The sequence below is a fragment of the Corapipo altera genome, unplaced genomic scaffold, assembly GCF_003945725.1.
Source record: "Corapipo altera isolate COAL_440 unplaced genomic scaffold, ASM394572v1 268, whole genome shotgun sequence".
Taxonomy (NCBI): Eukaryota; Metazoa; Chordata; class Aves; order Passeriformes; family Pipridae; genus Corapipo; species Corapipo altera.
In genome coordinates this window covers 2,133,597-2,150,327 of record NW_020884901.1, presented here as the reverse complement: position 1 = coordinate 2,150,327, position 16,731 = coordinate 2,133,597, and the positions used below count along the sequence as shown (strand labels likewise).

At 48.3% G+C, this 16,731-nt stretch overlaps 2 protein-coding genes across 4 annotated transcripts; one reads left to right on the top strand and one right to left on the bottom strand.

The window, feature by feature from the left end:
• Positions 1 to 4,109: 4,109 nt before the first annotated feature.
• On the bottom strand, positions 4,110 to 15,785 carry PSMD5 (proteasome 26S subunit, non-ATPase 5). Of its 3 annotated transcripts, none has more exons than XM_027650384.1 (11): positions 15,592 to 15,783; positions 15,317 to 15,461; positions 14,612 to 14,725; positions 14,092 to 14,220; positions 13,504 to 13,613; positions 12,963 to 13,105; positions 12,337 to 12,528; positions 12,043 to 12,152; positions 11,429 to 11,569; positions 10,803 to 10,934; positions 4,110 to 4,166 (listed from the first exon to the last, which is right to left on the bottom strand). In XM_027650384.1, the coding sequence occupies exons 1-11, from the start codon at positions 15,762 to 15,764 to the stop codon at positions 4,125 to 4,127; spliced, it is 1,431 nt and encodes a 476-aa protein (XP_027506185.1). In that variant the 5' UTR covers positions 15,765 to 15,783; the 3' UTR covers positions 4,110 to 4,124. The 3 variants fall into 3 exon arrangements, with proteins under 3 accessions (XP_027506185.1, XP_027506184.1, XP_027506183.1); XM_027650383.1 differs by lacking the exon at positions 4,110 to 4,166 and adding an exon at positions 8,965 to 10,179; XM_027650382.1 differs by lacking the exon at positions 4,110 to 4,166 and having other exon boundaries at positions 8,969 to 10,934; positions 15,592 to 15,785.
• LOC113950489 (putative UDP-GlcNAc:betaGal beta-1,3-N-acetylglucosaminyltransferase LOC100288842) lies at positions 6,452 to 8,748 on the top strand. Its single transcript, XM_027650385.1, has one exon. The coding sequence runs from the start codon at positions 6,524 to 6,526 to the stop codon at positions 7,640 to 7,642; it is 1,119 nt and encodes a 372-aa protein (XP_027506186.1). The 5' UTR covers positions 6,452 to 6,523; the 3' UTR covers positions 7,643 to 8,748.
• Positions 15,786 to 16,731: the final 946 nt, after the last annotated feature.

Genomic DNA, 16,731 nt, shown 5'->3' with positions numbered 1-16,731 from the left:
CCGCCTTCCCCATCCACTGCTCCCGGCAGCCCCGGCCCTTGGATCACACGGTGCCCGCTCGCTGCCACAGCCCCCGCTGTGCCACAACCCCAAACCCCCCCCTCGCTCCAGAGGGAGGTGCCCACTCGCAGGCTCTGGGCTTTACAGCTTCTCCCAGGACCAGAGACTTTGTTTCTCCCGCAGCACCTCTTCCTCCTCTCTCTCCATATGGGCTCTCCTACACTGGGAGTCATTGGAGAGAAAAGCAATTAATGCTCCCCGTGCAACCCACCCGCGTGATGCTTCCCGACCCATCATGCTTTTAAGTGGGAAGGTTATTCTTCATTCACTACTAATTGCCTCACATTATCTGGTGCAAATCGTTAACGTGCAGCTCCGGGAGGAGGGGGTGGGTGGCACGGAGCGTATTGACATGCTGGGTGATAACACAGGCGTGGGGGAGGAATTATTTAAAACAGTTACGGGGGGTGGGGAGAAAAGAGAAAAATGAACGAGAAAGAGCCAGAAGGGAACGTCCCCATCCAAGTGCTGGAGCTTGAGCAGTGAAGGGGGGCCTGGTCCCACCTGCCCCTGCCCTGGAAGGGCACTGGTGCCACCCCAGCCCCTTTGTGGAGCAGGGGGGCTGCACAGGGACAAGCTCTCCCACTTGGTGGGATCCTACCTCAGCAAAGAGAGCCTTTATCCTGGGGACTGCTCCCAGCTCCAGCACGATTCCCTGAACCCCCAAAGCCCAGGGGGAAGTGGGGGAAGGCGCAGCAGCATTCTCAGCAAAGGCACCATTCAGCATTTTGGGGGCACGGCTCTGGCTGAGCTGGTCCTCTCTGCCCCCACCTGCAGTGCTTCCCAAAATGCCATCGATGCTACAAATCCTCGTTTCCCAAAGAGGGAAATGAAGTCACCCTAATAACACAAAATACAATTAACCAGGATTTCACATACCTACTACAGGACCATCCCTCCTCCTCTCGACTCCCTCAGTCCTCACAGCTCTGCTGGGGAGCCCCTTCAGCATCCTCACATTCCCCCACACCCCAGAGCAGGAGAGCACAGATCTCGAGGGGCCATGTCCCACCTGGGCAGGGAATGAGCAGCACCAGGGAACGGGCACATCCAGGGATGCCAAGTGCCATTTGCAGGGCCACGTGCTGCCTGCAAACACACGAGTTCTCCAGAGCAGAGCCAGGCTGGGGGAGCAGCACAGGGGAGGCTCCTGGGAAAGGCAACCCCCCAGTGTGAGACCCCCCCAGGGATGAGTGCGGGGAAACGCCCTCCCGGCTGCTCCGGCAGGTCACTGCTCGAGGAGGGGCTGTCACAGGGCAGGGAGACTCAACTCTGCTGTTCCTGTGTCTGGGAGAGCAATAAATAAATCTGTGGGTGGCAAAAATGGGATGAGTCAGAGACAGGAGAGAGAGAAAGTCATCTTCTGCACAGCACATTACCCGAGTCCAGCTCACCATGTGCTCCAGGGACTTGTTAGTGAGAGTGCCCTTGTCTTGTTGAGCTCCCTGATACCTTCGAGCACCCTGCCAGAGGGTGATGGGGAACAGTGGGAGCCTTGGCCATGGCTGGGAGGGCTGCAGCCCCCTCCCCAGCCCTGGGGCACCAGTGGGAGCACAGCTGGATCCATCCAGCACCTCAGGACCTGGAGAGGACAGGCTGGGGCATCGCTCGAGCCCCAGCACCTGCCTCCAGCTCCTGTTTCCCTCCATGACCTCGGGCAGCTCTGCCTTTTTGGGTGCATCACACAGACACACGTGGACCCCTCACCAGCCCCAGGGCAAGGAGGGCCCCAGGAGAAATGCCCCAGCTGCTTCCCAGCACCACGGCAGCCACAGAGGGGCCAGGGAGTCGGGAACAGTGACACAGGATCCACTCCCAGCTGTAAATACTGTCAGAGTGTGGACTGGCTGTAACCAAACCCCCAGTGCTGCTGTGGATGTTGTGCCTGTCAAAGGAATTTCATGTGAATCTCGACTTGCCAGGCACAAATCCAGCCTGAGCCTTGCTCCAGGGAATGAAAGGGCAAAGCACCTTCACAGCACTGTGAGAATGAGTAACAAGGGGGGCTGCTGGGCCACTGCAAAATAAACAACTTCTCTCTCCAGTTGTCATCTTGGTGGGGAGAACCCGCTCAGCCCAAGGGCTGGAGCCCTGTGGCCTCACAGTTCCACATTTTTCACAGGTTTATGCTCTCTCCACTCAGCTCGTGTTCAACTCAGCATCTCCAAGGCTGAAGCAGCACTTTCAGACACACGGGGGGCTGAGACTGTGGCAATCCAGGAACACAGAGGTAGGTAGCTATCAAAGCTCTCACTGATCTCAAGAAGTAATAATCAAACATACCATACAAAAAGGTACAGCTCTGGAACTCCGAGACTGATGTATGCAAAGAAAAAAAAAAAAGAACGTAGAGAACGTGGCTGTAAAAATATTGTTTTAGTGTCATCAAGTGAGCCATTAAATCAGAGGCAAAGACTCCTTCATCTGCACACCAGGAGCTGTTTGTCTGGTGTGTCAGTGCTCAGGTTCCTTGGCTTGGCTTTCAGGTGTCTACTTATATTTAACACCCAAAGGGACATTAAATATCAAAAACAAGTGAAACACACTCTGTGGAACTCTTACAAAGTCTCCTCTTCCATCATCCCCCAAACCCCATGGAGAATGTAAGGTGAAGAACTGCCTGCAAGAGCTGAATCATCTCTTGGAGCACAAACATTGCCGTTAGGTGACTAAGACCAAAACAACCGTCTCTGCTTCTTGCAACTGATGCTGTTATTAAACACCAGACAAGTCCCTTCGCAGCCCCTCGTGCTCTCAGGTCTGTGTGAAACCCTGCAAAAGGCAGGTTGGAATAGTGGGAACCCTGTGGAGACCTGGGAGTGCTTTGTGTTCCCAGAGCATCCCCTCTGGGGACTGGTGGGATGACACTGGTCAGCTCTGAGCCTTAAAATAAGACAAGTGTCTCCATGAGGGCATAGGAGACGGATGGAAAGGGATGTTGTGCCAGAAAAGCTGCCTGCCTACAGGTGGTTTCTGACCTGTCTCTGGAGCAAGGAAGAGTTGAGTGAAAATTTGAAAACCTGCCTGTGGGAATCAACCCCTCTTTTGGGAAGAGCCTGAGAACTGGGGGAACCAGGGGGTGTCCACCCTGCAGGGAAGGACAGGGCACAGCACAGAACAACCACACAGACATCTAAAGCAGGTTGAGCTCAAGTTTTTATATCTGAACAAATTTATATTGAGAAAAAAAACAGTTTTCACTGGATTTTCCCCATAAATTCCATCCATCCACCCTCTCCTGCACCATCTCCTGAGAACGGTGCGTCATCCGAAGCCTTCACATTCCCACGAAGCAGAGTCAAGCAGAACTGAAACCAGCCAGGCTCTGCTCCCCCTTCCAAATGTTCCCAGCATTGGGAGGGAAGCCAGGAGGCTTTAGGAGATGTTTTAGGAAGCTGTGGGTTCGGCTGCTCCTCTCAGCACGTTGCCTGCCCCGGGCACCTCCTGCTCCACAGCATCTCCCACTGCCCTCTCCTGGCACCTCTGCTCTGATCCTTGGATATGGCAGGAGTTCAGGGCCCTTCCTCTCAAAAAAAACAAAAAACAAAAAACACAAAACCAAAACATCCTTCAATCTGAACACTCATAGCTTTAGGGTAGGTCAGGTTGTCTACAGTTACTGGTACATCCCTGCTCCTGTAATGAGGTTTGTTTGGACATAAAATTCAAGGAAAATGTGAAAACATCTCACATAAAGCAAATTATAGCCCTGTGGCTCAGGAAAACCTGCTTTTTCTGGCTGTTTCCCTAATTTACACCCACAGGATTGTGCAGGGTTTCAGTGCAGCTGTAGGAACAGCATTCCTACCCACACTGACCTGACTTCAGCCACTCCGGGGTCCTGAATTCCCTCTTCTTCAGGAAACTCTTGGCTCTCCCTGGGAGTGAGGATTTCCCTGAATGAGCTTCACTTTACCCATCTGAAAAGTGAGACAAGGTCACACATGAGCTGCTGTGGGTTGCATTTCCTTGAATCCTGGGTTTAAAGGTGATGGAGGGATGACCCCCAGTCAGACTCCCTGGAACTCCCAGATCAGTTACTTTACCCTTCAGGAGGCTTTTCCTCACTGTTCCTCAGCTTTCTCCCAGTGGGACTCAGCCAGGCTCTGTGGATAAACAAAATCCCACATCTGAGAGCTGCCTGTGCTGTGGTTGGGGAGTGTTAATCTTATAGATGTGGTATCAGAGTTCCTGCTGCCACCACAAAGCAGAGCTGAAGAAACGACTTGAGCAGTGCTGCAAGCACCATGCTGGGCCTAATTGCAACAGGGATGATGCACATATGGGGTTTATAATTATTATTTTATCATTATTCTAAGGAAACACAATTTTTAATATAAGGGGTTTCATACAGTAGTATTTATTTGCTCATTAAATGGTTTAGCTGGAGACAGAACATCTTCAGAGGACTTTTTTTTTTTCCCCCCCAGGATGGGCATCTGGTGTGGCAGTGCTGTATTATTGTACATGAAAGGTATTTCCTTATTGGCTTTTTCCTTCAGAGCACACGCTGAACTGACACTTCCCGTGCTGACAGCTCAGCTCCCCAGGCTTCAAAGCACAACCTCTGGGAGGATTGCAGAGTGTGAGGCTGCTCCGGATGAAGCTGCAGCCCAACTGACACATAAGCTCTGGGAAAGGAGTTTTCCCTCTTTTTGGAAAGCCTAAAGCACAGTGGGATGTATTTGGGGGTCTTTCAGAGGGGCAGGATGCACCTCCAAGCTGTGACCACATTTTGAGGAGCTGGTTTCTTCTGTAGTTCCTTTGCTCCCTGTGTTTTCCCAACACAGCTGGGAGAGCTGAGGGGCTCAGCCAGAGCTGGGGGATTAACCCTGGACACCCTAAGCCAGAAATCAAAGCTCTGCTCCATCTCCCTGGGTCATTTGGCTGATCCAGGCTCCCCTAGGGGTGCTTCAGGGAGGTTTGGAATGGTCAGAGCTAAGCCAAACCACAGCAACACTGTGTTCTCCTTGCTCCCTTTCACCCAAGGATGCAGGAACAGAAACACACCCTGACCTGTGAGAAATCTTTCCAAAATCAAGAAGAAAGTACGATCTCTCTGCTCCCACATGGAGGCTGGAGTTCCCAGTTGTGCTGATGAGGACTGACACCTCCCACCTCAGTTCCCCATCAAACAGCACCGTTGCCACCATCCCCTGGGGACCCACAAGCCCCTCTCCCCTCAGAGCTCTGCAGGCTCCACAGACCCTCTGCCAAACCCAACTCCCCCCCGCTGACACCTCCATCCTGTTTGTGGTGTCTTTGGCACTTCCCCCTCCAGCACTTCCAGTCCCCTGCAGCTCCCCAGCCCAGTCAGCTCCAGCACAGCCCAGGCCTGAGCCAACAGTAACACATGGAAGCTCCTGGAAACTCCGTCCCAGCCGAAGGCAGGAGCCTGTCCAGGGAACAGCCTGGCCCAGCAGCACCCACAGCTTTGGGGTGTCCCCCACAGCTCCCACCAAGGCAAACCCAAACAAGTTCACACCCCAAACCTCCAGCTCAGGGGGTGCAGAGTACTCAGGGCAGGGGTCTCCTGCCAAGGACTGGGGAACCACCACGAAATGGCACAGCTGTAAAACACAACCCCAAACTCCAGCAGCAAATGGCAGATCAAGAGCAGCTTCCCAGCAGCACCAGGGACCCTTTTACCAAGTGAGCCCCAGCAGTTCTTTCACTTATTGCTGAGACCCCACCTCAAGCATCAGAAATTAATAAAGGGCAAGACCAGGGGTTTGTTCCCTTTGTTTTATGCAGCTGCAACACGATCATCCCCTGGGATCATCTTTCCTCCTCCCAGACAGGTGAGGGGAAGCCACAGCCTCCAGGTACGGGGCAGTAACTGGATCCTGCAGACCCAGATACAGCCACTGCCAGGCAGGAACTGCCCACACAGCCCCTGCTGCAGACACAGCTCCCAGCACCATGCAGGTAAGTGCTTCAGCCTCCTACAGCTTTCATGGAATGGTTTGGGGTGGAAGGGACCCTAAAGATCATCTTATTCCACCCCCTGCCACGGGCAGGGACACCTTCCACTAGCCCAGGTTGCTCCAAGCCCCATTCACCCTGGATTCTTACCCAGCCAGCTTCCACAGGGCAGTGAGAGGCCATAGGAAAGTTCTCCTTCAGGGACACATATTACCATGACAGGTCCTCAATAACAACTGGCTAAAAATTTGCTGGCTAAAAATAGTCAGCAAATACTAATAGCAAGTTATTCCCTACTGTTGCCACACATAGATGCACAAAACTTCTAAACTACAACATGGTCATGTCCTTCCCAGCTTGGGATGTCGCTGTGCCATGTGAAGTACATTCCTGTAGATTCCTTCCATTTCTAGGAGAAAAAGAGCTTCAAATTAGTAAATGCAAAGACTACAGTCTAAAAGTTGTGATTGCTTTGCACAAATATATTTTAAAATGGAGGAAAGCCTTTTTGTTTGAGTGGCAGGAGGACTGAGTGTCCATGTCTTCCCTTCCCCAGCCAACACTGTGCAGGCTCCGGACTCACCAGTGGTGTTTCATCCTCTTTAATGTCCTGCTTTTCCACGTGCTGCTCTTTGGGGCAGATTTACTGGAGGAATATTTCCTGCATTCCTTTCCTCTGTCCTACACCGATGCAAAGACTCTGGAGATCAGGGAGAGGGCCAGGAAGCTGGACATGGATCCCCTAAAGGCCAACCTCTCTCACACTGTCAGCAGTGCAGTGACATGCTCAGACCAAGAGGTGTTTTTGCTCATCCTCGTCCACAGCAGCCCAGAAAACAGGACAAGGCGCGACACGATCAGGCAGACGTGGGGCAACGTGACGGACACCAGAGGTTACACTGTCCTCACTCTGTTTGCTGTAGGAAAGGCAGCTTCAGAAAGCACCCAGCTGGAGATCAATGAAGAGGCTCACAAGCACAGGGACATTATTGAAGGCTCTTTCATCGATTCCCCGCAGACACAGACACAGAAGATGCTGCTGAGCGTGGAGTGGGCGGTGACTTTCTGTCCCCGGGCGAGATTTATCCTCAAAGCAGACGAGGATGTGTTTGTGGGTGTTCCAAGCCTGGCTGGGTACCTGCTGAGCTTAACACAGCTAGAGGACATCTACCTTGGGAGGGTCATTCATCAGGGAGTGCCTGACAGGGACCCCCAAAGCCCTGCCTTTGTTCCCACCCATCAGTATCCCGAGGAGTTTTACCCGGATTTCTGCCACGGCAGCGCCTTCGTCATATCCCAGGACGTCGCCCGCAAGGTTTATGTGGCTGCAAAGGAGGTGCCACTGTCAGTGCCCCCAGATATTTTTGTGGGAATCTGTGCTAAGAAAGCTGGGATCACTCCCCTGCACAGCTCCCGCTTTTCCGGGGGGAAGCACATCAGCTACAATCGATGCTGCTATAAATTCATCTTCACCTCTTCCAACGTGAAGGAGGACGAGCTATTTAAAGCCTGGGAGGAAACAAGCAGTGGGGAAGATTGTTCCTTGCTGGAAACCTACTACAGCCTGGTGTCCTGCAGGGTTTTGACCTACATTGACAAGTTCAAGCAGTTCAACTTGGATAGAATAAAAAATGAGGTTCTTCATTTTGTCAATTAAGGTTTAGCTTTGGCAAAGAAAGGCTGAATTTTCTTTTAGCAGCTGCTTTATCCTGTAACATTCAGCAGTAATGATGCCCTCCCAAAGTTAGGTCTCCTCCCTTCAACAGCAAATGAATTCCCAGAGCTACAGTGTGTGACAGGAACAAAACTGGATGTACTCTATGTAAGTACCTACAAGTGCATGCATATAAGTAGAGTATTCCAAGAAACTCTGTCTGTCTCCAGTGTTTTTCAGACTTCTGAGTCCTCAAAACACCTTCTCCACTTTTTATTCAAGTGAGGCATCACTGACTTCCAAAGAATTTTGTACCAAAGGGGAAGCTTTCCACCCCCAGAAGGAGCTGCTTCTGAGCAGGCTGGTTTACAGCACCAGGGAAAGGGAGAGGAACAGACACTGAGCCAGCATGGAAATGGCTCAGGGAGATTCCAGGCAAGAAATCCAACTTGCCTGTTGAAGAATCTTGTATTTCTGTCAGTCATGGCTTCAGAGACACACTGACAAGGCAGCTCCAGGACATGGCAGCACACTGGAGAACAGTGCCAGCAGCGAGGTCAGAACAGATTCACCAGCAAAACTGGTAACACCAACATGATTCAAAACATAAAAATTCCCCAAAGCAGGAACAAGTCCCAGAACACAAAACCCATCCACACCTCCCTCCTCCAGATAAACTCTTCCATGTCCACTCTTTCAGCAGCAGAAGGACCAGCTGGTCAGGTTTGTCCTACGACTGTGAGACACCCATGTACCTCTGACAGCCCCAGCTACTCTTCCCACTGGGATTAAAGGATTTGGAGCTGTGTTCCCAAGGACCCACAATTCTGAAACACCAAGTTATTCTGCTTGTTAACTTTGGCCAAATGTTGAGTTTTGGTTTGGGGTTTTCTGTGTGGGTTTGTTTTGTTCTTTAAACTAAAAGTTTAGCGTGTTACCTCAATTCTCCTTCTCCAGCATTCCATTTCTGGTTTTTCCTCCATTATCTCCACCTGTTACTTTAAAGAGGGGATGACAGAGACACTTATATTTTCCATTTATATCAGACACAGCAGCATGTAACCCAGATGGCAATGTACAGCATGGGCAGGGAACTGCAAGTGAATAATAAGGGGGAAGTGTGTGATCAATTGATCAATGTTGAGCTCCAAGCTCAATAAAACAAAGCATATGTGCATACATAAAAAAAATCCCCTTGTTTGGCATCTCTGCCTATTCTAAAATATTGTCTTTGGCAAATGTACTATGCAAAGCAGATGCTAAAGACTGAGCACACAGAGTAGCCTTCAAAAGCAGCAGCTGAAAACACACATGGAAGAGACTCATGAATTGCAGAAAAGGTTTATATATTGATTTCTTTTACTGAGGTTTGTAGCATATGGCTCATACAGAGCGACCAGCACACAAAGCCACCTAAAACAACAAAGTTGAACTGCCCAAAACAAGTGCAAAGTACAGACTTCTATATTCTTTTTTCATTTCCTTGTCAGTGCTTTGATGTTTTTTTTTTCTGGATGCAGGACTCGTGAAGTTCCATGTTCTCTATTTACAAACAAGACACTGTGGTACATTTCTCACCAGCAGATAGTTTTGGGGCACATTTGGGGTGAAAGCAGCAGCAGTGTCATGGAGGAGGACAACTTTTTGTCCATCTTGGAGCAGCAAGGCAGATCCCTCCTCTCAGACACTTAGCAAACACGAAGGGATCCTCCCCAGCTCCTCTGAGCCCACTTGCACTCCCTGGCAGCGATTTTTGGCAATAGCAGCTGCACCTCTACCTCCCACATGCAAGGAGAGAACTCCTGCATGACTGGATCCTCCTGCTTCCTTGGCAGCACAGGGACATGGGTTGAGCATTGCCAGAGTCATCCTTGACTGACACATCACTAAAACAAGCCCCAAAGCAGCAATTCCATGGTTTATTATGCTCCCCCCTCAGCTATTCCTCAAATATGTCCTCAACAAAAATAATATAAGCCTTTGATATAAAGTACACTGTGGTCCCTGTTTATGGACAAAGACACATCTTGATTCTCTCCCACAGTTATCTGAAATTTTCAAAAGAAGATTCCAGCTTCCTAAGGTACATTTCCATCCTCCTGGTTCATTCACACCCTTAAACACAAAAGTTTCATGTTCTTACCCCTTTAACTCGGGCAACTAAAATCATATGTTTCTTTAAATAACACTTAAAAAAAATGTAATCTCTGTTAAAAAACGGTATAAACAATTAAAGATTTGGTTCTGAAGTAGCTTTGCAGTGTTACAGTTCAGGCTCTTTTTGAGCCACTAAACTGAGCTGCCACACCACGTTGCAGCAAAGGGAGACAAAGCTCCAGTTTGGTTTGATCCACTACAGCATTGATTTGTTTTCAAAAGGGCTACAAGGTTTGTTTTTTAAATCCTCAGCATAAGATGTAAACAATATTTAGGGTTATTTATTCAAGCAAGACTCACATCCAGCAGGTTGAGAACAGAAGAGAATCCAGTTCATACTCCCTCATGTGGACAGAGTGTGGCTTATTCTCAGCAACAGGATTCTGACAGGGTAAAGAGTGTGTTCCATGCAAGTGCCAATTTTGGCAGATATAAAAAAAGATTTAAAAAAAAAAAAAAAGAAACTGTGGCAGCATCTGAGGCTACAAACCTCAAGGTGTTTTGGTGTTTGGTTTTTGCCTTTTTTAACTGAACTGGAACCTACTGAGAAAACACGATAGAAACTCCAAATCCAACAACTATTTAACCAACCACCAACAAATTCTGCAAAATCAAACACAGTCAGTAGTTGGGAAGTGCAGCAGTTGGGAAGTGCTTACCTGGGTTGTCTCATGACAGCACACAGGGAACTTCTGCCGTGACATTTATAGGGAAACACCAAATAGGCTTTAATTTGCTCTCATGACTCATTTCAAACAGAGTCAAAATATCCTCACATTCCTTTAAAGAGACAACCTAAAGACACCCCAGTGTGGAGAGTCTTTACACCTTGTACCTCAACCTCTGTTTCAGGAACACGTTTTGCAAGACACCAGTGACATTATTCTGCTCCTTCCACAGCTGTGGTAGAAACTGCCTTGACATAGTAAGGGCCCTCCTGCAGGTAAGCCCTGAGCCTCAGGTAATACTGATTTCCAAAGATCTCTGCAATTGTTTTGGAGTTTACCAGGGCCTTCACCAGTTCGTATTTAGCGTCCTTGGAAGCTTTGTCAGGCTCCACAGATCTGTCCACAACGTACTCCACAAACCCCGGGCTGTGCAGCATCAGCTTCTGGGCCCATGGTTGATTTGCAATGGCCTAAAAACAGGAAGAGGTGTGGGAGAGGGGAAACATCTCATTTGAAACCCCCAAAAAGCAGTTATACAGTAGGTTCTTCGGCAAACAGCCAAGGAACAGGAGAAATGAAATGAGATACTCATTGTACACAGTGGTTCCACAACTCAAATCAAGCAGCAGGGTCTAACACTGCACAACAAGTACAGCTCAGTGCTGATCTTCAAAGTTTGAAGGGAATTATCTCAGCAGTGCCTCTGGGATGGAGGCAGCACCCTGGAGCACAGCTGTTGCCTTTTTTAACCCTCTCCAATTTACTGGAGACATTACAGACATGACATGTCTGCTGCCTTCTTTAAACGGGGAATGCAAGTGGGGCACAGGCAAAAAGGCCTATTTCTGACCACTTCTGGGCTTCAGCAAGAATTCTAGGGCATTAACTTTAAAAAAATAAATAAATCTGAGACTGAAGGGCAACATAATTCACTCCCTGATCTTTAAAAGCAAAAGGTACTTACAGTGAACACCCGTAAAGCCCCACAGTGGAGGTCAGGGAATGGCTGAGTGCTGATGCTCCTGAAGAGTTCCAGGGGCTGGCTGGACAGGGATGTGAACCAGGATTCTGTCATCCTTAAAAGGTCTTCTGTCTGCTGCTCTGGCTGCACAAATCACACCCAAAACACAAAAAGAGTTTGATTAGGAAAAGCTTTCAGGTTTTCAGTGTATGTTCAAAAGGTTTCCTCACTCCTGCAGAGCTCCACCATTAAACCCAGATGGCTGGATCTAAACAACACACACAGGGATTAGAGCAGTTGCCACCATCCCTTTAAGCACAAGAATATTAACCTGTTTATTCCCATCCCCTTGTCAATGAAGTCTTGACTTCATATTTTATAAACATTTCATATTTTATAAACATTTCAGAACACCTGGTTTCTTACAAAGTCAACCCTTAAGCAAATAAATAAGGGAATTTCTAAACAGCAAAATCATTGGCTCAGAATACTAGAGAGCACCACTTCTACCCAAGCCAGAGGCTTCAGAAGATCTTCTCACAATTACTCAAGGTATAATAACAATTTCATTCTTGTAGATTTAATGGAAAAAAAAGAACAAACAAGCACCAACTTACAGGCAAGTAAAGAAGAGATGAAATGGCATCCAAGCACCGCAGCCGTAGCTCCGTGGGGGCATTCTTGGCCTGGTGCCCTATTTTGCTCAACAGGTTTTGGAACCTACTTCCTTTCAAAACAAAAGAGAAGTGCTTCTAATTAATTGAGCCAGACCTCTACAGGAGTAGAGTTACCCCTCAGTCCCATTAGAAATGTATTTATTAAGTAAATACATTTTCCAATTCCTTTTACACCAAATCAATCCACTCTTGGATCACACTGAGAAAGTTTTATTATAGAAAAAAGGTACTAACTAGTTTTCTGTAAAACCTGTTTGCCTTCCACATTTGATCCCAGGATTCCCAGGGTGTCCACAGCCACTCCAATCATGGTTGGATCCTGACTTTCTGCCATTTCAAAGACTTTTTCCATGAAGACAGGGTACCGCTCACAGATCTGCTGGGGGCTGTCTACAACTGCCAGATTCCCAAAAAACTTCACAAATCCTGAGAAAACAAGACCAAAATAAAGCAGTGAGGGGAGGAACAATAACTTCAGCAATGACAAAACTAAATGTGGGATTGTTTTGTTGCTGAATTCGTGTTATCAGTCTGAATAGTGTATAAAGACAGAACTAAAGGAAAAGCCAAAATTTTGTCAGTTCCTTAATTCACAACCTTTACATTCCTAAAAAAAATCCTACAGTAACACAAACTTCAAAAGCTACAGCACTTACCTGTACTACCCTCTATTAATGAGGAATATTATTCATGTGTCAGTCTGCCCCTCAGCATTTTATATATCCAATATTTTACATATTGAACACTTTCTATATCCAATCTAATACTCAAAACTTCACATGAGCTTTCAAAAGAGAGGCTGAACAATTCGACTCATTAACTAAAGCAGGCAGTAAAGCCTGTAAACAAGATGATGTTACCTGGTAAATAGAAGCTGGAGAAAGGATCAGACTCTGCTCCAAGGATGATGTTTGAGATTTTATCAATCACTCCTTGCTGAGCCAGGTACTGCCGGCCCTGGGGGGTGTGGGCCAGTGAGGTCACCATCTCTATACAGGTGGCTCTGGAACACACAAACACTTAGTTTGGCTTGGTTTAGAGGGGTTTTGAAGTATTCAGTGATTAAAAAAAAACCAACAAACAAATCCAAAATCCAAACAAAAAACCAAAAAAGAAATCACTCCAATTGTCAAACACTCCTCCAAGCTCACTCAGCTCTCACTTGAGGTGTAGGAAAGAATTAAAAGTGTTCATACTGCAGCCAAACAATTATCACATCATACTGGGGAAGCTTCACCTCAGCTCTCAAATTAATGTATAAAGTATTTAACACTCAAGGAGGTTTAAGAAGAGCCAGATAAAGCGTTTTCCTGAAAAGGGTTTCACAGAACCCCCACACAAAGGTGTTTACAGAGTGTTATTTCAAGACTGAACATCAGAGTTTTACCAAGCCCAACATACCTGACCAGCACATCCTCTCCAGTGAGCTCCCCAATTAACTCAGATATTAACCCACTGTTTGCACAGTAATTCAGGGACTCTGCTGACACTGAAGAAATCTCCACAATTAACTGAAGAGAAACAAAAAGAAAGGATGGTTTATAAAAACATTCTAATCATAACAATTCACAGTAACAGCCAAATACACCTTATAATGTTGATTATCAAATAGAGAATTTCATGATGTTTTCATCATTAACCCAAAGGTTTGCCTGAAATATGTTTGTAAGGAGTCCCAAGTTTACAGCACATTTTTTTCCATTCACAGCCAATTTTCCCTCTGCTATTCCCATTAAGCTCTGGAATGGCTAAATTGTGTTATTTCTTCTTAACCATCCACCTCTGAACTGACACACTTGGTATCTCTCTCATCTCTTCCCCCTCCAGAACTTTCAGCAGCGCTTCACATGCAGAGGTTAAGAGACCACAGCTCACAGAAGCCATTTGAATTTTCCTTTCAGAAAGTTCACAAAGGCAGTGATAAATGTTGATTTAAGAGCCATAAAGCCCAGGCTGTGCCTCAGAGCCCCCAGGGAACTGCAGCCCCACCTCGTACACTCGGTACCGAACGATGTCACTCGTGGCCATGACGTTTTTCAGGTCACTCAACAAACTGCTCACAAACAAAGCCTCCAGACCTTCTTGTGTCTGGGCTATTCTGGACAGGGATTTGATGGCCTGGAAGCAAAAAACAGGAGCTTGGTATTAAAAATAAACAATCAAAAAAAAAAAAATCCAAGATTATCAGGCTTATGTTCTTTATTAACTTATTAAGTCTAGTTACACGTTCGTTTTAATTAGAACTCTTTTTTTGTTGATGAGAGCTAGTTGTGGTTATTGTCATCCAAGTGTCTGGCATCAAATTCTGATTTACAATTTCACTTTGGCACCAACATCTACTGGAAGATGACAGTTCTGGGTAAATTTTCTAACACAATTAAGCAATTTCTCGTAACATCTTTCAAGCACCACGAGCTCTCTTTCCCTCAGGGAAGGGCAGAAGCTCTTCATCTTGGACACATGGAAAAGGTGGTTTGTGCAGAGGAATTAACAACAAAGCCCAGCTCACCTCCTTGGCCACTGCAATCTTCTCTCCCCCAATGCAGTTTATTATTTGCCGTAACAGCTCCGGGCTGTTGAGAATTTCTGTGACAGCACCTGGGTCTTCAACAATCCTCCCAACCTGAGCAAATAATTAGAGAAAATAACATTAAAGTGAGCTTTTTCCACCAGGAGGACATTCAAGCACTAGAAGAGCTCCACAGACAGCCACAATCACCGTTCTGGGATCAAAACTCCACTGGCCAACACCCTGAGCAGCTGCTTTTAGCTGAGCCTGAAACTTCCAGAAGCCCATTCTAAACCACAATGTTTCCAAACCACAGAAAAGAGTCTTTTAAATCACTGCAAGAAGCGTCAAGTCGCCACAGCCTCTTCCTCTTTGCTGTTTACACAATATTGCTTAAAGTATCCCAAATATAAAAATGTTGCTGCTTTTAATTCTTCCAGCACCTGCTGGTGGCTGGGAAAGCTTTAACCAGAAGTTTCATTTACAAGTTACTTTTGACAGGACAGCTTTATACATTATAACTGAATATCATAAACACACTGCATAGTGTGTTTATGCACAGATTATCCTAAAACGTGTGCGTGTGTAAGAGCATAATTCTTGCAGTGCTGCAGAGTTTTTATCACAAATTAGGGCATGAAACAGCAGTAAGAGCTGAGGACTGACCCAGCCTGGCTCCACACAGAGCTGGAGGAACCACTCTACCTGGGCTATGGTGAGGATCTTCACGGAGTCCTCGGGGTGACAAAGTCCTTTCTGGAGTTCTTCCCGGAGGTTCTGGATCACGTACAGGGGGTCCAGGGCCTGCAGGAGCCTCTCCAGAATGGAAACACACGCGGACACCTGTTCCCTGGGCGAGACGGAGAGAAAACTGAGCCCATGAGGGCGAGGGGACAAGGCTGTGCCAGCCGTGCCACCTCCACCCTGAAGGAGCCGGGGAGGAGCAGGAAGAGCAGCGAGGGGGCGGCGGGGCCGCTCACCGGTCATTGGCGCTGAGGAGGGCGAAGAGCGCTCCCAGGTGGTGCTCGCCGAGGCGGGCGCGGAGGGCGGCTGGCGGCACGGCCTGCAGGGCGACCCGCAGGGCCCGCAGCTCCTCGAGCTCCGCGTCCCGCCGGGCCGCCCGCTCCAGCAGCGCCGCCGCCGCCTCCGCCATCTTGGCCGCCGCCTCCGCCATGTCCGCGAAACATCGCGAGAACTCGGGCCTCGCGACGTAGCGACGGCCTGGCAGAAGTATCGCGAGAGCTCCACCCACCTTGAACAAGGGCTGGGCGGGGTTATCGCGAGATTTCCACCGCCCTTAGCAACGGCGCGGCGGTTGCTAAGGGCACCTTTCGCGTCTGCAAATGTAAACAAATGTCGGCGCACCACGCCCCTTCTTGGCTCCGCCTGATTCGGGCGTGGTCAGAGATGGGCGTGGCCCTGTTGATTGGCGGGGCGTGGCGCTGCTGGGGGTGTGGTCCCGCTGAGGGTTTGGGGGGGCTCGGCCCCCGATGTGTTCAAGCTGCATTTTCTCACCTTTTGTGGAACATAACTGGTGTCCTCAGACAACTTTTACAATAGTAAAGAAAAGAATAAACAACATCTTCTTTCTAAACTATACTGTGTGTCTGTGTTTAGAGAGCTCCTAAAATCGGGTCCCAGAGCAGACCCCCCAGATGGTGTCACCCCTGCGATGGGGGGATCTGGAGGGGTTTGCAAGGGGGGCAGAGCCGGGACCTCCTCAGCCCTAGGGACAGCTTGGCCACTGCAAAAAAACTGGGAATTTGTTTCAAACCAACCGAGAAAATGTCAGTTTTTCAATCCCTGCACAATTAAGTGAAGGAAAGCCCTGCAGAGCCTGGGGGTATTTCACAGCTCCTGAGACCCCAAGGTGGCAACGTGTCATCGGCACCTTCCAGACCATAGAGGGGCAGGTTCTAAATCCAGGCTGGAATATGTATTGCAGCTTATGGGAACTGACAGGAACCCAGCAAAGTTACAGCAGGAATACAATCAAGTTACAGCAGGAACCCAATGAAGTTATGGTGTGAGACAGAGAGCAGCACTCAGTTCCTCCTTGCTGGAGGTTTTAGGCACAAACAACACAACAGGACTTGGCAGCTGCCTGATGGTTTCTATCC

Excerpts from the sequence above, each read along its gene's own strand:
- LOC113950489 (XM_027650385.1), top strand. The coding sequence starts at position 6,524 with ATGTCTTCCCTTCCCCAGCCAACACTGTGCAGGCTCCGGACTCACCAG.
- PSMD5 (XM_027650382.1), bottom strand. The coding sequence starts at position 15,785 with ATGGCGGAGGCGGCGGCCAAGATGGCGGAGGCGGCGGCGGCGCTGCTG. Across the intron at positions 15,462-15,591 it reads CTCCTCAGCGCCAATGACCG|GGAACAGGTGTCCGCGTGTG; the intron begins GTGAGCGGCCCC and ends CGTCTCGCCCAG. Across the intron at positions 14,726-15,316 it reads AGATCCTCACCATAGCCCAG|GTTGGGAGGATTGTTGAAGA; the intron begins GTAGAGTGGTTC and ends TTATTTGCTCAG.